General features: G+C 37.4%; 1 protein-coding gene across 19 annotated transcripts in view; it reads left to right on the forward strand.

Annotated features, from left to right (window-relative positions):
- KDM6A (lysine demethylase 6A) overlaps nt 1–13,133 on the forward strand; it is a 162,083-nt gene that overhangs the window by 38,053 nt on the left and 110,897 nt on the right. For all 19 annotated transcript variants that reach the window (XR_008468059.1, XR_008468058.1, XM_054211940.1 and 16 more), the window contains one exon: nt 11,494–11,543. Coding sequence is in view for 17 of the 19 variants with exons in the window: in XM_054211940.1 (XP_054067915.1) it covers nt 11,494–11,543 (50 nt within the window). In the remaining 2 variants the exon portion in view is untranslated. The remainder of the gene's footprint in view (nt 1–11,493; nt 11,544–13,133) is intronic.

The raw sequence follows: 13,133 nt of genomic DNA on the forward strand, positions 1-13,133 counted from the left end.
GGCTGTACTGTGTTATCTTTGCTGTTGAGTTGATAACAGTTAAAAGTGACAGGACTAGGTGTTGCTATGGATCAGAGGAGAGGTTTACTGATGGAGAGTCTGCTTTTTACTGTGTATATAATTTTAAGAACAAGCCTAAAAAAATATAAATAATGGTTGAAAATACCAGTTCTTCAGAACCATAATCAAACATGGGCAGAACTGTGTGGGAAGAAACGTACAGGCATTAAAAACCTGAATTTAAAATACTTTGTATTTTCTTAGATGCCTGTTTAAAGACACGTCTCAATCATGAAAGAAGTCTCAAAAAGTGAAAAAACTTAGTAACGAAGTATATAAAAAAAAAAAAGTGTATCTTTATTTTCAAAGAAATGGGATAGTAGTGAAAATAATACTGGAGTCATTGTAATTGATGGGAAAAGGGAAGTTACAGGTTTGGGGTTTTTTTTATTAGGTGAGGGACACATGTTCTTGTTCACAACAGTTGTTGAACTCCAATACCAAAGACAGTAAAAGTATTATCCACACTGCAAAAACTCATAAGTGTTCTATAATTAATTTACTACTGTTATTTGAACAAAGTAGAATGCTGGTATGTTTAAATTATAAATTTGAAGTAGAAATAAAATTTTATTCCATTCTATAAATTCTGTTACTTTAATTATCATATATTCTAATTGCAATTATAGTTAAATTTTATATGCTTGGGAACTGAAAATTAAACGGAGTTCAGAAACGTTTTAATCGCACTAATGTATATTTAATTCAGTTTTTAAGTCCTGAACTTCCAGAAGTGTAAAATGCTGAAGCAGGAAGGATGACCTTCAGAACTATAAATCTGTCTAGTCTGAAGTTAGTCTTCGACAAAGTTGTGGAGAAACTGATTTATTTAATAAATTGGATGTAATCAATAAAATATCACAAGATAGTAGCATTACTAATGCTGAACAACTTTTTTTTCCATGGAAGCCTATTATTTATTCAATTAAATATCTTTAATAAATGTCTACACCTTTGTATATAGTGTGAAAAGATGCGTCTTTAATAAAGGCAAATGTGTCAGTGTTCTTTGTTTAAAAGCGTTTGCAATATAGTTTGTGCGAAGCAGACCAAAGTTGTTAGTTGATTGCGGAAGTTGGACCAGTGATCAGGATGAAGCAAGGCTTGGCTGATAACAGTTCTATTGGGTTTCATGTCTGTAGTTTCTTCTGGTTTGATCTGTCTCATTTTTTTCACAGATATGTTGACAGATGTGGATCATTCAGTTGGGTGTATTCGTTGTGTGTTGGTATTTTCATGTAGCTAATACCTTCTTATAAATGTAGTAAAAAAGACTGTAGGTCATTTCTTTATAAGAATTAGGACTCATACCCCAGAAAAGAGGGACTTTTGAGAAAGATTTGTGGCAGGTCGCTGCATGTCATTATCGGAACTAACCAGGCAAACACTTCTCTTGCTGCGTGTAAGCAGGGAGTATCAGTTAGGGGCAGGCTGCCTTGGAATGTGGAGGAAGTTCGTGGCTGATGCCTTGCTGAAGTCTAAATACATCTAGCATATATATTTATATTTTTAAATGAAACTTGTTGAAGGTTGTAGCAATTTCTCTTGAAGTGCATTATGTTTTCTGTCACTTATAGCCGCTGAAGTCCAGATTTAATATGCTTTTTTTTTCCAAAAAAAAGAAGTACTTGTCTCCAACAGAAGTTGTGAGTTTACATCAGAAATGACTGGATGAAGTGTATTCTCTGCATTATATCTGAGGTTAGACTACAGTATCACAGTGTTTTTTCCTAGCCTTTAAAATCTCCGAAGCTGGTCCAGAGCTTGTAGTTTTCCCAAAATGCAGCATGTTTGGATTGCTGTTGTTAGCTAAAGACTTTTCTCTGCAGCCATGCAATTGAATTGTCTTGTTAATTGCACTCTGCTACTCTTAGGAGAAGGTCCAAGGCAAAGCATCAATCTTTTTGGAGATTTTGAATACTGTGAGCCACTGACTTGTATGATGATTATAACCAAGGCAGATTGGTTCAGCTAAGCAAGCATGTTCAAGGTGGTTTCTGTGCCCAGCTTTCATCATCTTGATCATTACTGGTCAGAATTTGGTTTCAGGATTTCCCAAAATGAGAACATTCACTCCTCCCAGTGAAAAACTGTTCTGTTTCCTCAGTAGCATTTTCTTAACTCTAATCAGATGTCTTCCTCCTATTTTTTTTTTTTTTTTTTTTTTTTTTACTGAGGCAGCTATTCCCCAGCTGTTTAATTGTTTCAGAGGTTTCCAAACTGGTTGTTCCCTGGGCGTGTCTTTGGTGGCACCCCCCGTCTGCTTGTTGCTGCTCTCTGCTTTGTGCTGGCACAGCTGAACGTGCAGCTGTGTGGGGAACTGATCCAACTGAAAAATAACCTAGCAGAAAAAAGTGACGCAATTGCCCCAGAATGTGAAACCTCAGCCTCAGGTCTTGCCAGAGGAGGTTGATGAGTTGTCATGTAGGCTTTTGGACTCTGGAAGCATTGTGAATCCAGCTAGGACTCCATGGTATGGTATATACCTGTGAACTTTGTTTACTACTGCATTCCTCGGGAGGGATGGGATTTTACCAAAATTATTGTACTGTTAGTATTGGAGGAAACTGATGCTACATCAGTAGTTGGAGATCTTTTAATTTTTTTTTTTTTTTTCCCCATGACTCTGGTTTCCGTAAGGAGTACTGAGTGCAAGCAATGATCTTTTAAGGTTTTGGTTCTAGTCGAATGAGCTCATGGACTCTGACATCATCTGTGTTTTCCTTTGGGATCTTTATTTTGTAGAAGGGTCATATATATTGGCTGTGTTCCAGCCTATGATTTGGGGGGGCAGCTAACAGTTGCACAAGTGGAGACATACTTTTATCATTTGCCTCCTTGAATTGCTGTCCTCTAAGCAGAATTCCTGGATGTAGAAGTAGATGACACAATTAATGAATGATTTTGGAAAAACATGCAATTACTCACATCACAGTTACTAAAGCACAATAAATACTGCACTAAAGTAATTCTTACTGCTGTACTCAACTGATAATCACATTTTTGTACTATGTCGGAACAGTTTGAATAATACTTATTTTGTTTGTAGAGGCTGCATTGTGAAAAACACTCATATAAAAATATTGGAAGTAATTTGTAAGGTTGTGTTAATTAGTCCAAGGGCATTTTTTAGTAATTGTTAAGTTAAGATTTAAAACAAAACTGAAAAAAGATACAGAATGATTATTGAGGTGCTCATTTATTAAGATACAGCATAAACCCAAAATTTAAACACTTCTTGATTGGTCTTGTGTAAATTTGTTTGGTTGCGAGAACAACTCCCAAATTCAACAATGTATGTGTGTTCCCTTGTGCTTTCTATTCCAGCTACGGAGGTGGTTTCTCTGTAGTGGTTAATGTCTTAGTCTTTTAGGACTTTGAAGGAAAGTATTGTCATTAGGAAGCATTTCAATGCGCTGTGTTCTGAGGTACGGGGTAGTAGGAGCCATCTTACAAAATGTAAGAGAGAATTTACCAGCATAGATAGGATTGTGCGGGTTGCTGCAGGGTTGCTGCAGGGTTGCTGCAGGGTTGCTGCAGGGTTGCTGCAGGGTTGCTGCAGGGTTGTCTTTTACTGATGGGTCCTGAAGAACTGGAATGGGTTTTAAGTAGCATAGCAATCTGAATGAGTTGAGGAAGAGATAACTGTGTTTCAAATAAGTGTGATTGTTTTTAGGTTTTAGGTTTTTTGGTTTGTTGTTTGTAATTGTTAATAACTGGCAGAAATTGTGTTGCTTCTATTTAGAGCTGTTTATTTCATCTTCAGAATGCTGTTAACTTTCAGGCGTTTTAATTTCAAGCAGTTCACGCCGTTGTGTGAAATTCCTATAGAAAGAAGTAAGAATGTTATCTTAAGCTTAGAACATTAAAATGTTCTTCAGTGGCAGGGGGGAGGGGGTTAGCAGTAGAAGATTGTTATTAGAGAATACACCTGGACCATGTTTTTTTGACTGGTTGTCTGAAAATTTTCTTTTTTGGGCAGAATTCTAAATAAACAATTGTTAAAAGTAATTTTGTGGAATACGCTTTTTGAAGGATTTTTGAGCTTCATGTGATTCTTCTGTGTTCCTTCACTGATATTCTCACTATTTTAAGACCTTTCATAGAGTTCATTATCTAAAGGATTTCTGTAACGGTGAATTCCTTGTCAGACTTGTGTATATCTTACACGTTTAATTTTTAGTCTCCTGTGCAACTCATAGTTGGACATGATCATGGGGCAGTGGGCTTCTCACCACTTTGCTGCTGCATTATATTTCCAGATGAAGATGTGTAGCGTAAAATTACTTGGAGGACTATTTGGTGATTTTTCTTTCTTAAATATAGGATTTTGTTGCCTTTGAGTGCCTGCTTTCATTCTGTGTTAAAAGAAAGACATGCTTTAGGCTTCTTTGGTTGTCTCTTAGGTACTTTCAGCACAAGTCTCTGGAGGAAGTGGAGAACAGTCACTTTCCTGAGGCCTTGGAACAAAAGACCCGAGCTGCATTTTGCTGCTCTAGCTTCCACAACGGTTTTTTTTGGGTCGTCATAGAATCGCAGAATAATTTAGGTTGGAAAAGATCCTTAAGATCATTGAGTCCAACCATTAACCTAACACTGTCTAATCCACCACTAAACCATGTCCGTAAGCTCCGCATCTACACCTCTTAATACGTCCAGGGATGTTGACTAAACCACTTCCCTGCGCAGCCCATTCCAATGTCTGATAACCCTTTCGGTGAAGAAATTTTTCCTTGTATCCAATCTAAACCTCCCCTGGTGCAACTTAAGGCTGTATCCTCTTGTTCTATTGCTTGTTACTTGGGAGAAGTGACTTGGGAGAACTGACACCCACCACATTACAACATTCTTTTGGGTAGTTGTAGGGAGCAATAAGGTCTCCCAAGTCTCCTTTTTTCCAGGCTAAATAACCCCAGTTGTTTAGCTAAACGACCTCAGTTGCTCCTCATAAGACTTGTGCCCTAAACTCCTCACCAGCTTTGTTGCTCTTCTTTGGACTTGCGCCAGCACCTCAGTGTCTTTCTTGTAGTTAGGGGTCCAAAACTGGACATAGCACTTGAGGTGCAGCCTCACTGGTGCTGAGTGCAGGGGGACGATCACTTCCCTAGTCCTGCTGGCCACACTATTTCCAATACAAGCTGGGATGCTGTTGGCCACCTGGGCACACTGCTGGCTCATAGTCAGCTGGCTGTTGACCAACACCCCCAGGTCCTTTTATTCTAGGCAGCTTTCCAGCCACTCTTCCCCAAGCTTGTAGCGTTGCATGGGGTTGTTGTGAACCATGTGAAGGACCTGGCACTTGGCCGTGTTGAACCTCGTACTGTTCGCCTCAGCCCATCGGTCCAGCCTGTGCAGATCGCTCTGTAGAGCCTTTCTACCCTCAAGCAGATCAACACTCCCGCCCAACTTGGTGTCATCTGCAAACTTACTGAGGGTGCACTCAATCCCCTTGTCCAGGTCATTGATAAAGACATTAAATAGAACTGGCCCCAGTACTGGGTCCTGGGGAACACGACTTGTGACCGGCTGCCAACTGGATTTAACTCCATTTAACTCCATTCTGCTCTGGGCCAGGCTCACTCCTTGGGCCTGGCCATCCAGCCAGTTTTTTACCATGCAAAGAGTCAATTCCATTGACTCAACCTTGGAATTTCCTTCCCTTTTGATGTCTTTAATTTTGGCCCAGCAGCATTCATCTTCCTGGGTTAAAACACTATTGTGGATAAAACGTGCACTGTGTAATAAGCTGTTTCCATAACCTATATATGTCTCCAAAGTATTTAATGATGACTTATTTTTCCTGGAAGCATTGTCAGATTTAAAACAACGTATGTGCCCTTTCTTTGCTTCCCTTATGCAGTTCTTCAGCTAATTTTTATCTTACTATTCATTTTCACATTAGAAAAGCACTAAGAAATGTTAGTGCTTGTTTAAAAATTAATATTAAAAAAAGAAATTTCTATTTAAGAAAACAAGTATTGATTTACACAGAAGATTATGGAACTTTGAGTTGTTTTAAAGTTCTCTTTTCAGGGGTATGTCATCAAAGTAATGCCTGCTCTTAACTTTTTAAAGTTTAGCAAGCCAAAAATCTGTTAGTCACATTTAGCCTTGCAAGGTGCCACTAGATGGTGTCAGTATCTAGTTCACTTTTTCCATACTCAAGCACTAAAATACTCAAACTGCTCCATGTTTGCATCACTTTCAAAGGCCTCTTAAATTTTTAGGTGTCATAAAGCAGGTTTGTTAGAGCAGATCATAAAAGCCATTCTTCTGTGACTGCATGATTTCAGATTAGACGTGCTAAAAATGACAGGTAAGTGGGTCTCAGTCCAGATGTTTTGCTGCCCATTTTCACCTTACTGATTTGCTTAAGTTATGTATTTAGACTCTGGATATGAAGAGAGATTGTCTCTCAGATTGCTGAAACAATTATGTATTTTACAAAGTTTTACCATTTTCTCATGAAATTAAGTAGATTTTAAAAAACCACAAAACATCCTAAAACTGCATACATGGCAATTATGCAAAATTTATTTTGTATTCTCTGTGTGAAATCAAGGAATCTTAAACAGGGGCAAATAAGAAACCAGTATTGTCCCCGTCCTGATTCTGAGATGTCCCTTGACCCTAGTCGTAGTAAGAGAAGAAGTCAAACACTTAGGGGCAAATAATAAAAGCTGTCAGCGTTAAAGTAACTGTGGGTGTTGCAAAGTGGGTAGTTGTGGTAGTTCTTTGAACTCATCAAGGGTCAGCTTTGCTCTAGGTGGCAGAGGCTTAAAGACAGATTCCGAAGGGAGCCTGAGCTGAGGAGGTTTCTTACTGTCCCGTAGTTTTAGTTCTTTGTGTGGAAAGATGGTGTTTTTCTTTTCAGAGCTATTTTAGGTAAACATTGTTTTGTTCTCATCAGGCAATATAGCTGATGGTGATTGATCTGTAAAGCTACATATACCATTGGGCATACACCACCACCACTCCCCCAGTCCACCCCCCACCTCCATTCAGGGCTGGATGGTAAATGCTGTGTCTGCCACTCAGTAGAATGTAGGGTTTTCAAGAGTCTGATCACAAGGATTACCTGTTAGACAAATAATGTAAATTGCCAGGTTTTGGAGAGAGATGTTAATAGGAAGAGTGTAAACTGATACAGTAAGTAATGAAATACTGGGCAGAGGATGGAGATAGATAACTATGAGCACCTTTTTTAGGAATTTAACATTTAACCAGGGCTAATGACATTAATCAATTTTTACCAAAAAGGAAAGAAATAAACTAGTCAGATAATCCCTTTCGGTGTAGCATAAGGAGAAGTAAACAGAGGCAAGACATCCATGAAGGATTGTAGGCCTCTGGACAGACTGTGAACCCTGGAGTACCTAACCAATGGGAAACAGGGGAGGGAAAATTCGGCCGGGGACTAGGAAATAAAAAGGTGTGTTTCAAGAACCAAAAGTGTGCCTACTTGCTAGGTCACCCGTTCTTGCAAGAACGTTTAAATAAATTGTGCTTCGTATCGTTCACTGCCTGAGCCGTTGTTACTGGATAAGGAACATTTCTCGCAGTCCTGTTCTTCCTGAGACTGGATGTGCATTTTCTAGATGCTCAGGGGTGGTTTGCATGCTGAAAAAAGCAGTTTCTATAGATGTGGCCTCCAACAATTCTATATATTTAAGAATTTCAGTGGCAAACTTTTAGATTGGAAAAGCTCACTAATAAGTTCCTAATCAGAAAGTTGTCTGCAGAATTCTGCTGTGCCTGAGTGGTTTCAAAGTACTCGTTTCGTTATACTTAAAAAGGAACAACTTAACTGAAATGGGGTAGTTCAATTGCATCCGTAAAAATGGGAGTTGACCCTATGTTGTAAGAGGGGCTGTGGTTCATAGAATTTCTTCTTTCCTGACAAAAATTGTCCCCCCTTGGAATGACTAGTCTTGGATGAAAAGTAAAGGTGCAAATGACATTGCAGCCTTCTATGTGTGGGGCTTTTTGGTGTTGGTTTTTTTTTTAGTTTAATTCTACTAACGTGATGCATGACCCAAGTGACTTTTCACTTTTTAATAAACTAGAGAATATAATCCTATAATTAGAATCATAGAACTGATGAAGTATAGTCCATGTTTCAGATAGGGACTTGTGCAAAATTTTTGTTGCTTAGCAGATTCACTTGCTCTTTTTTTTCTTCTACTAGTAGGTTGGTTTAATTTTTCAAGTCTTCCTTACATAATTTGATTTCTAGCTGCCTCTTATATTCAAGATTCTTCTTAGGGATCTGCTTGATTAGGCATGTTTCATGTGGTCTCTGGCAAAAATATGCTATCTTGAATCCCTTTTTTCTGTTTTTTCTGCCTGTTCCTTCAATCCTTTTTAGTGGAGCTTGAGTGCCTGTGGAGCATGTGTTTAATCTAGATGTAAAGGGGGCTGAAATAAACTTTCACAGGTTACTAACTGGAAGTTGAGCACTTGTTAAATACTGAAATTGGGCATCAGTAACAGTTTCTAGTTGTCTAATGAGGAGGAAAGGGACGTTTAGCTCCTGTGTAGGGGATGCCTCCATGATTCGTTGTTATGCATTTTCAGTACAACGCTGACAATTTCAACATTTCGTCTTCAAGATGTTAAGTAGAAGCAGAATACTGTTACCCTAGAAGGAAAGGCTGGATCCCTGGACAAGGTTGCTGAATCCAAAAGTAGGATTGGGCACTTCAAACTCTTAAGAGGAGCACTGTAGTGTCTTCTTTGTTCCTCTGGAAGAGTCATGTGACCTTCCTTAGAATGAAGGTCATATCTTCTAATCATGTAAACATGAAATATGCTTCAGCAGTCCATACTTTCCACGTACTTATTTTTAATTGTAGTGTGAACCCGTCATGTTAAAGCGTTCATTTAAACTGTTACTATGGGAAGCTGCTAAATTTTATTGAAGAATGGAAGAGTTAGAAAATAAAATGGTTTGCATACGTCAGCACTCTAAAGAAACTGGTAGAATATCATGGATCAAAGACTCCTTTCTTTGATATAATAACTTTTCCCTGTGTTAAATGGAGGTGCTAGAACTTCTCTGAGCAAGTTTGTTTATGAGCAGTGACCTTGGTGGAGCCTGTTTTTCTGTGCCTCCCAACCTTCCTCCTCCCCTGACCAGGGGCTTTATCAGGTCTGAATGACTGAATACCTTCAGATGTCTTCTCTCCCTTTGCTCAGTGCTGCTCACCTCTGTTCCGTTGATTCTGTTTGGCTGGGGAACAGGCCTGTGTATGCTGTGACTAGCTCAAGTTACGAGCAAGAAGATAGGCTTGAGCTCTACGCCTTTTTGCTATACTTGCACAAGGAATGTTTTGGTCACTAGCAGTAAGGCTTTTTTTTCTCTCTCTTTTTTTTTTTCCTTTCCTTTGTAGATCTTCTGTTGCTTCCCTGTTTTTGTATTTTTTTTAAACTGTTGGTGTTGTATAAACTTATTAGTACCTTAACTGCTACAGGGAAACATATTTCAGCCCTCTTATTTAACTGATATGCTCATGTAGGTACTCCTACATTTTTTGACATCTGCACTGAAAAAGTTCTCCCTTTCATTTTCCCAGTATATATCCTTAGCATTGTATTTAATGTTCTTTTCATCTTTTTATTTTATCCATATGCCCTTTGTAATTGACTGCAATAGTTACTTTTTTAAAAAACATAATAAATTATGTTTTCAGTTTCCTAAATCTTGCATAATATTAAGTATTTGAAATATGCTTTAACCCTTAAAATTGAGATAGGTATTGCTTGAGTTAAAAAAAATAATCATTTAAGCATGGTGCATTACAAAACTGTTTCATAGTGTGTGCGTGTTTCTGTTTGGGAAAGCAAAGCCATTCCCACATTCAAAAGCTAATTATGCCTTTCTGTTGAAAAGTCATTAATGATACCTGGGAGAAGGGGAATCTAGAAGGAGTATTTGTGGTAGGTTGTTTTGTTATTGTGAACATCCTTTATAGAATATGCTTAGTCTTAACATTCTTAAACTTACATTGTTAGACTGCAGTTTGTACCAAATGTTTTTTTTGGGGGGAGGGGGAATCGTGTTCTTAAGATGTGAAAGACTTAGCCCAATTGACTAGATTTTTAAGTGATTTTATTCTTCTGAGTGGCATGTAAACATACTGCATGTTGATAGTGTAAGGATAATGAGTGTTCTAGGTCTTTTTTCTACTCTGGGCATCTAAATAAATCACAGTTTAGAGCATCAAAATTCGAAGCTGGCTTCACAAGTAGTTCAGTGATGAGGGGCACCTTATGGGCATGATTCAGCATGTGTGAGTTAGGCATTTAAAAATACAAGGTTGCGAGTCTCCATAGACAGATGAGTGCCAAGGTGTATTCTTAAGAGGAGAAAGCTCTGTGTGCCTTGTCATTATGTGTATGTTGTTCTTACTTTGCCTAAAACTTGAGGACTTTTGTTAAGTTGTGGAAATGAATATGCAAAACAGGCATTGAAGGGTGATAAAATTTAGGGATGTCGTTTATCCATGGTACTTGCAGGAAATGAACCTGCACATAAAATATATGTTGTTCTTACCGTCTTAATCTGTTTGGTGTTTGTAGTTTTTCAAAGCAGAGGCGGTCTGTTTTCTGTTTTGTTGTTTGGAAAATACATACTGTGTAGAAACTATTCTTAAATCTTAAGAAGCAAACACTTGAAAAATCAAAATCTTGGTGTTGCTACAGTGAATCATTATTTAAAATTCTTTATTTTTGGATGATGCTTAGTGCAGTGTTTTATAAGAACATAAAGCCTGTTTGAGTTAAGGTCTGATGTGGCCTCTAAGCCAAACGGCAAGATGAATAAACCAGAATTTTTAGTGGGGAAGAGGGATGCAGCAATGGTGATTTGAAGAATTTGTTGCTAAGTAGAGCTAATATTCTTCTGAACAGAGCTGTTGTTAGCTCTGTTTTCCAGGTTAGTCTTGGTCTTAGATGTTGAATAAAATGTAAGCGTATTTCGCTTTTGTTTCTGTAGCTACTGAATGAAAGGGCATGTGAAATTGATTTCTCTTTGTATGTCCCTCCGCACCAGTTCTTTAGAAATTACAGGACATCAGGGAGCGTGATAAATGAGCTACATGATTAAATTTTTAAATCGTACAACAGCTCTGTCCAGGGCGAAAATCCCAAAATTTCAAATGGTTTCTTTTGTTGTAGGCTTTCTTTAAAATATTGCTTGATTTACATTTGTAAGATTAATAATAAATATACTTTTGGGTTGACATTTCATAAAACAAAATTATAATCTTAAGGAATGCATTACCCACAACAGTGTACTTATCGTGGCAGTGTTACTTTTATTAAACCATTTATCATTTTAATGTTGTGTATTCTGAGTGTTAAGGTTTTCTATCTTTTTCTTCAAAGAAAATGCAGCAGAAGAAATTCAACATTTGTTTTTCTTTCCTACAGCATTATCTGCATACCAGAGGTACTACAGTTTACAATCTGACTACTGGAAGGTCTGTATATGCTGCTTTTTTTTTTTTTTAAGGTATTGTTGTAAATGATTGAATTTCTACAATAGATTAATTTCAGTATAAGTTTGAGGTATCTACCTGCAATTACTTTTTGGCATATTAATTGGGTCTTCATGGAAATGTTCACCTTATATGTACAATTTGTTATAAATCTAAGTGGAAATAAATATTCACACCATTCATTGAAATGGCAGATCAATTAACTTGACACATTTTAGATTTATTTTTTTATTATTATGCATTACTTCAGTTTTTCTTATATAAGCATAGATATTTGGATACGTATGAGTATTGAGAGAATCATAACCACTTGAAAGCTGCTGCGCAGGCGTTGGGCTTGTACTTGGAAAAATGTTCTCAGGTTGCTTTTTATTTCCACAGACGCCAAATTGTTTGAAGTCCCTTGCAGTATTTTGGATAACATTCTTATGTAAGGCAGGCAAAAAGACGTGTTAGTATAGCTGTCTTATCTTTGAGTCCATGTAGAGATATCAGGACTTTAAATGATAAAATTAAAAAGTTTCTTACAACGATATTGTGAAAAATAATTACCACTGTTACATTGTCACATGAAATAATTTGAAGCTCATGATTTAGATAGAGGTGCAGGAAGGCACATAACACAGTAGATACTTGTGTGGTCTTAAGCAGCTGTTTTCCTTTAAAGAGAGCCTAAGTGCATATCTCAAATAGGGATTGCTCGCTCTACAAAGACATGAATATTATATACTGGCATTAGAGAAGAAACATTTTCTGTGTTCTTTGCATTTTATAGGGACTATAAGTACGTTTTGAAAAATCCTGAAATAAACAACTTCTCCATTTGGGAGGATGGAAAGGGAGAAAGTCTGGGTAAATAAAGGGTAGACACTGAAATAAGTGTCTTCCGGCACATGGAAGGAGAGGTCCAATTGGAGGGTCCTAGGAATATAGTTCATATTGTAAAGACTCTGCTCCAGTAGAAGTTGTATCGGTGCCATTTTTGTGCCAGGTGATATTGGAGTTGAAGTACATTTTTTTTCAGAAAGAAGCCCATGTAGTTTAAAAATTACAACAATAAGAGCATTCATCAATTCTTACTTCTTACATGCTCTTGGAGAGTTAGTTTAAGGACTGCTGTAAATGAGTGTTGAAATTGATCAATTAATTAAACATCCGTTGTAATAGTTTCTGTTGTTTGTACTCTTCCCATGTTAAGCATTTCAGAATAGTTTGTGACTTGAATTATTTTTTCTGTCTTTTGTTCTAATGGCTCATTATTAGAAGTGATAGATGATTAGTAATTCCCTGCATTTTCAGAGACTTCAGGGTGAAGTGTAGTTGTTTGTATGTATTTCCATAGGCGTAGTGTTTCAGCGTGGCTCAGAATATTTTCAGCAATTAAAATAAATGCAAACTCTGATAGTTTTGCAATTCCATTTCAAGAACGTGGATGGCAGTAAAATGTGTGATCTGTGCTTGACTTACTGAAAGCAATTTCTGTTTGTATGCAGTGTGCTGATACTCAAATATACCAGTTTCTTGTGTGTATATCAAGTGTTTTACCATGCAGAGATTATTTCAAACAATTCC

The sequence above is a fragment of the Rissa tridactyla genome, chromosome 1, assembly GCF_028500815.1.
Source record: "Rissa tridactyla isolate bRisTri1 chromosome 1, bRisTri1.patW.cur.20221130, whole genome shotgun sequence".
Taxonomy (NCBI): Eukaryota; Metazoa; Chordata; class Aves; order Charadriiformes; family Laridae; genus Rissa; species Rissa tridactyla.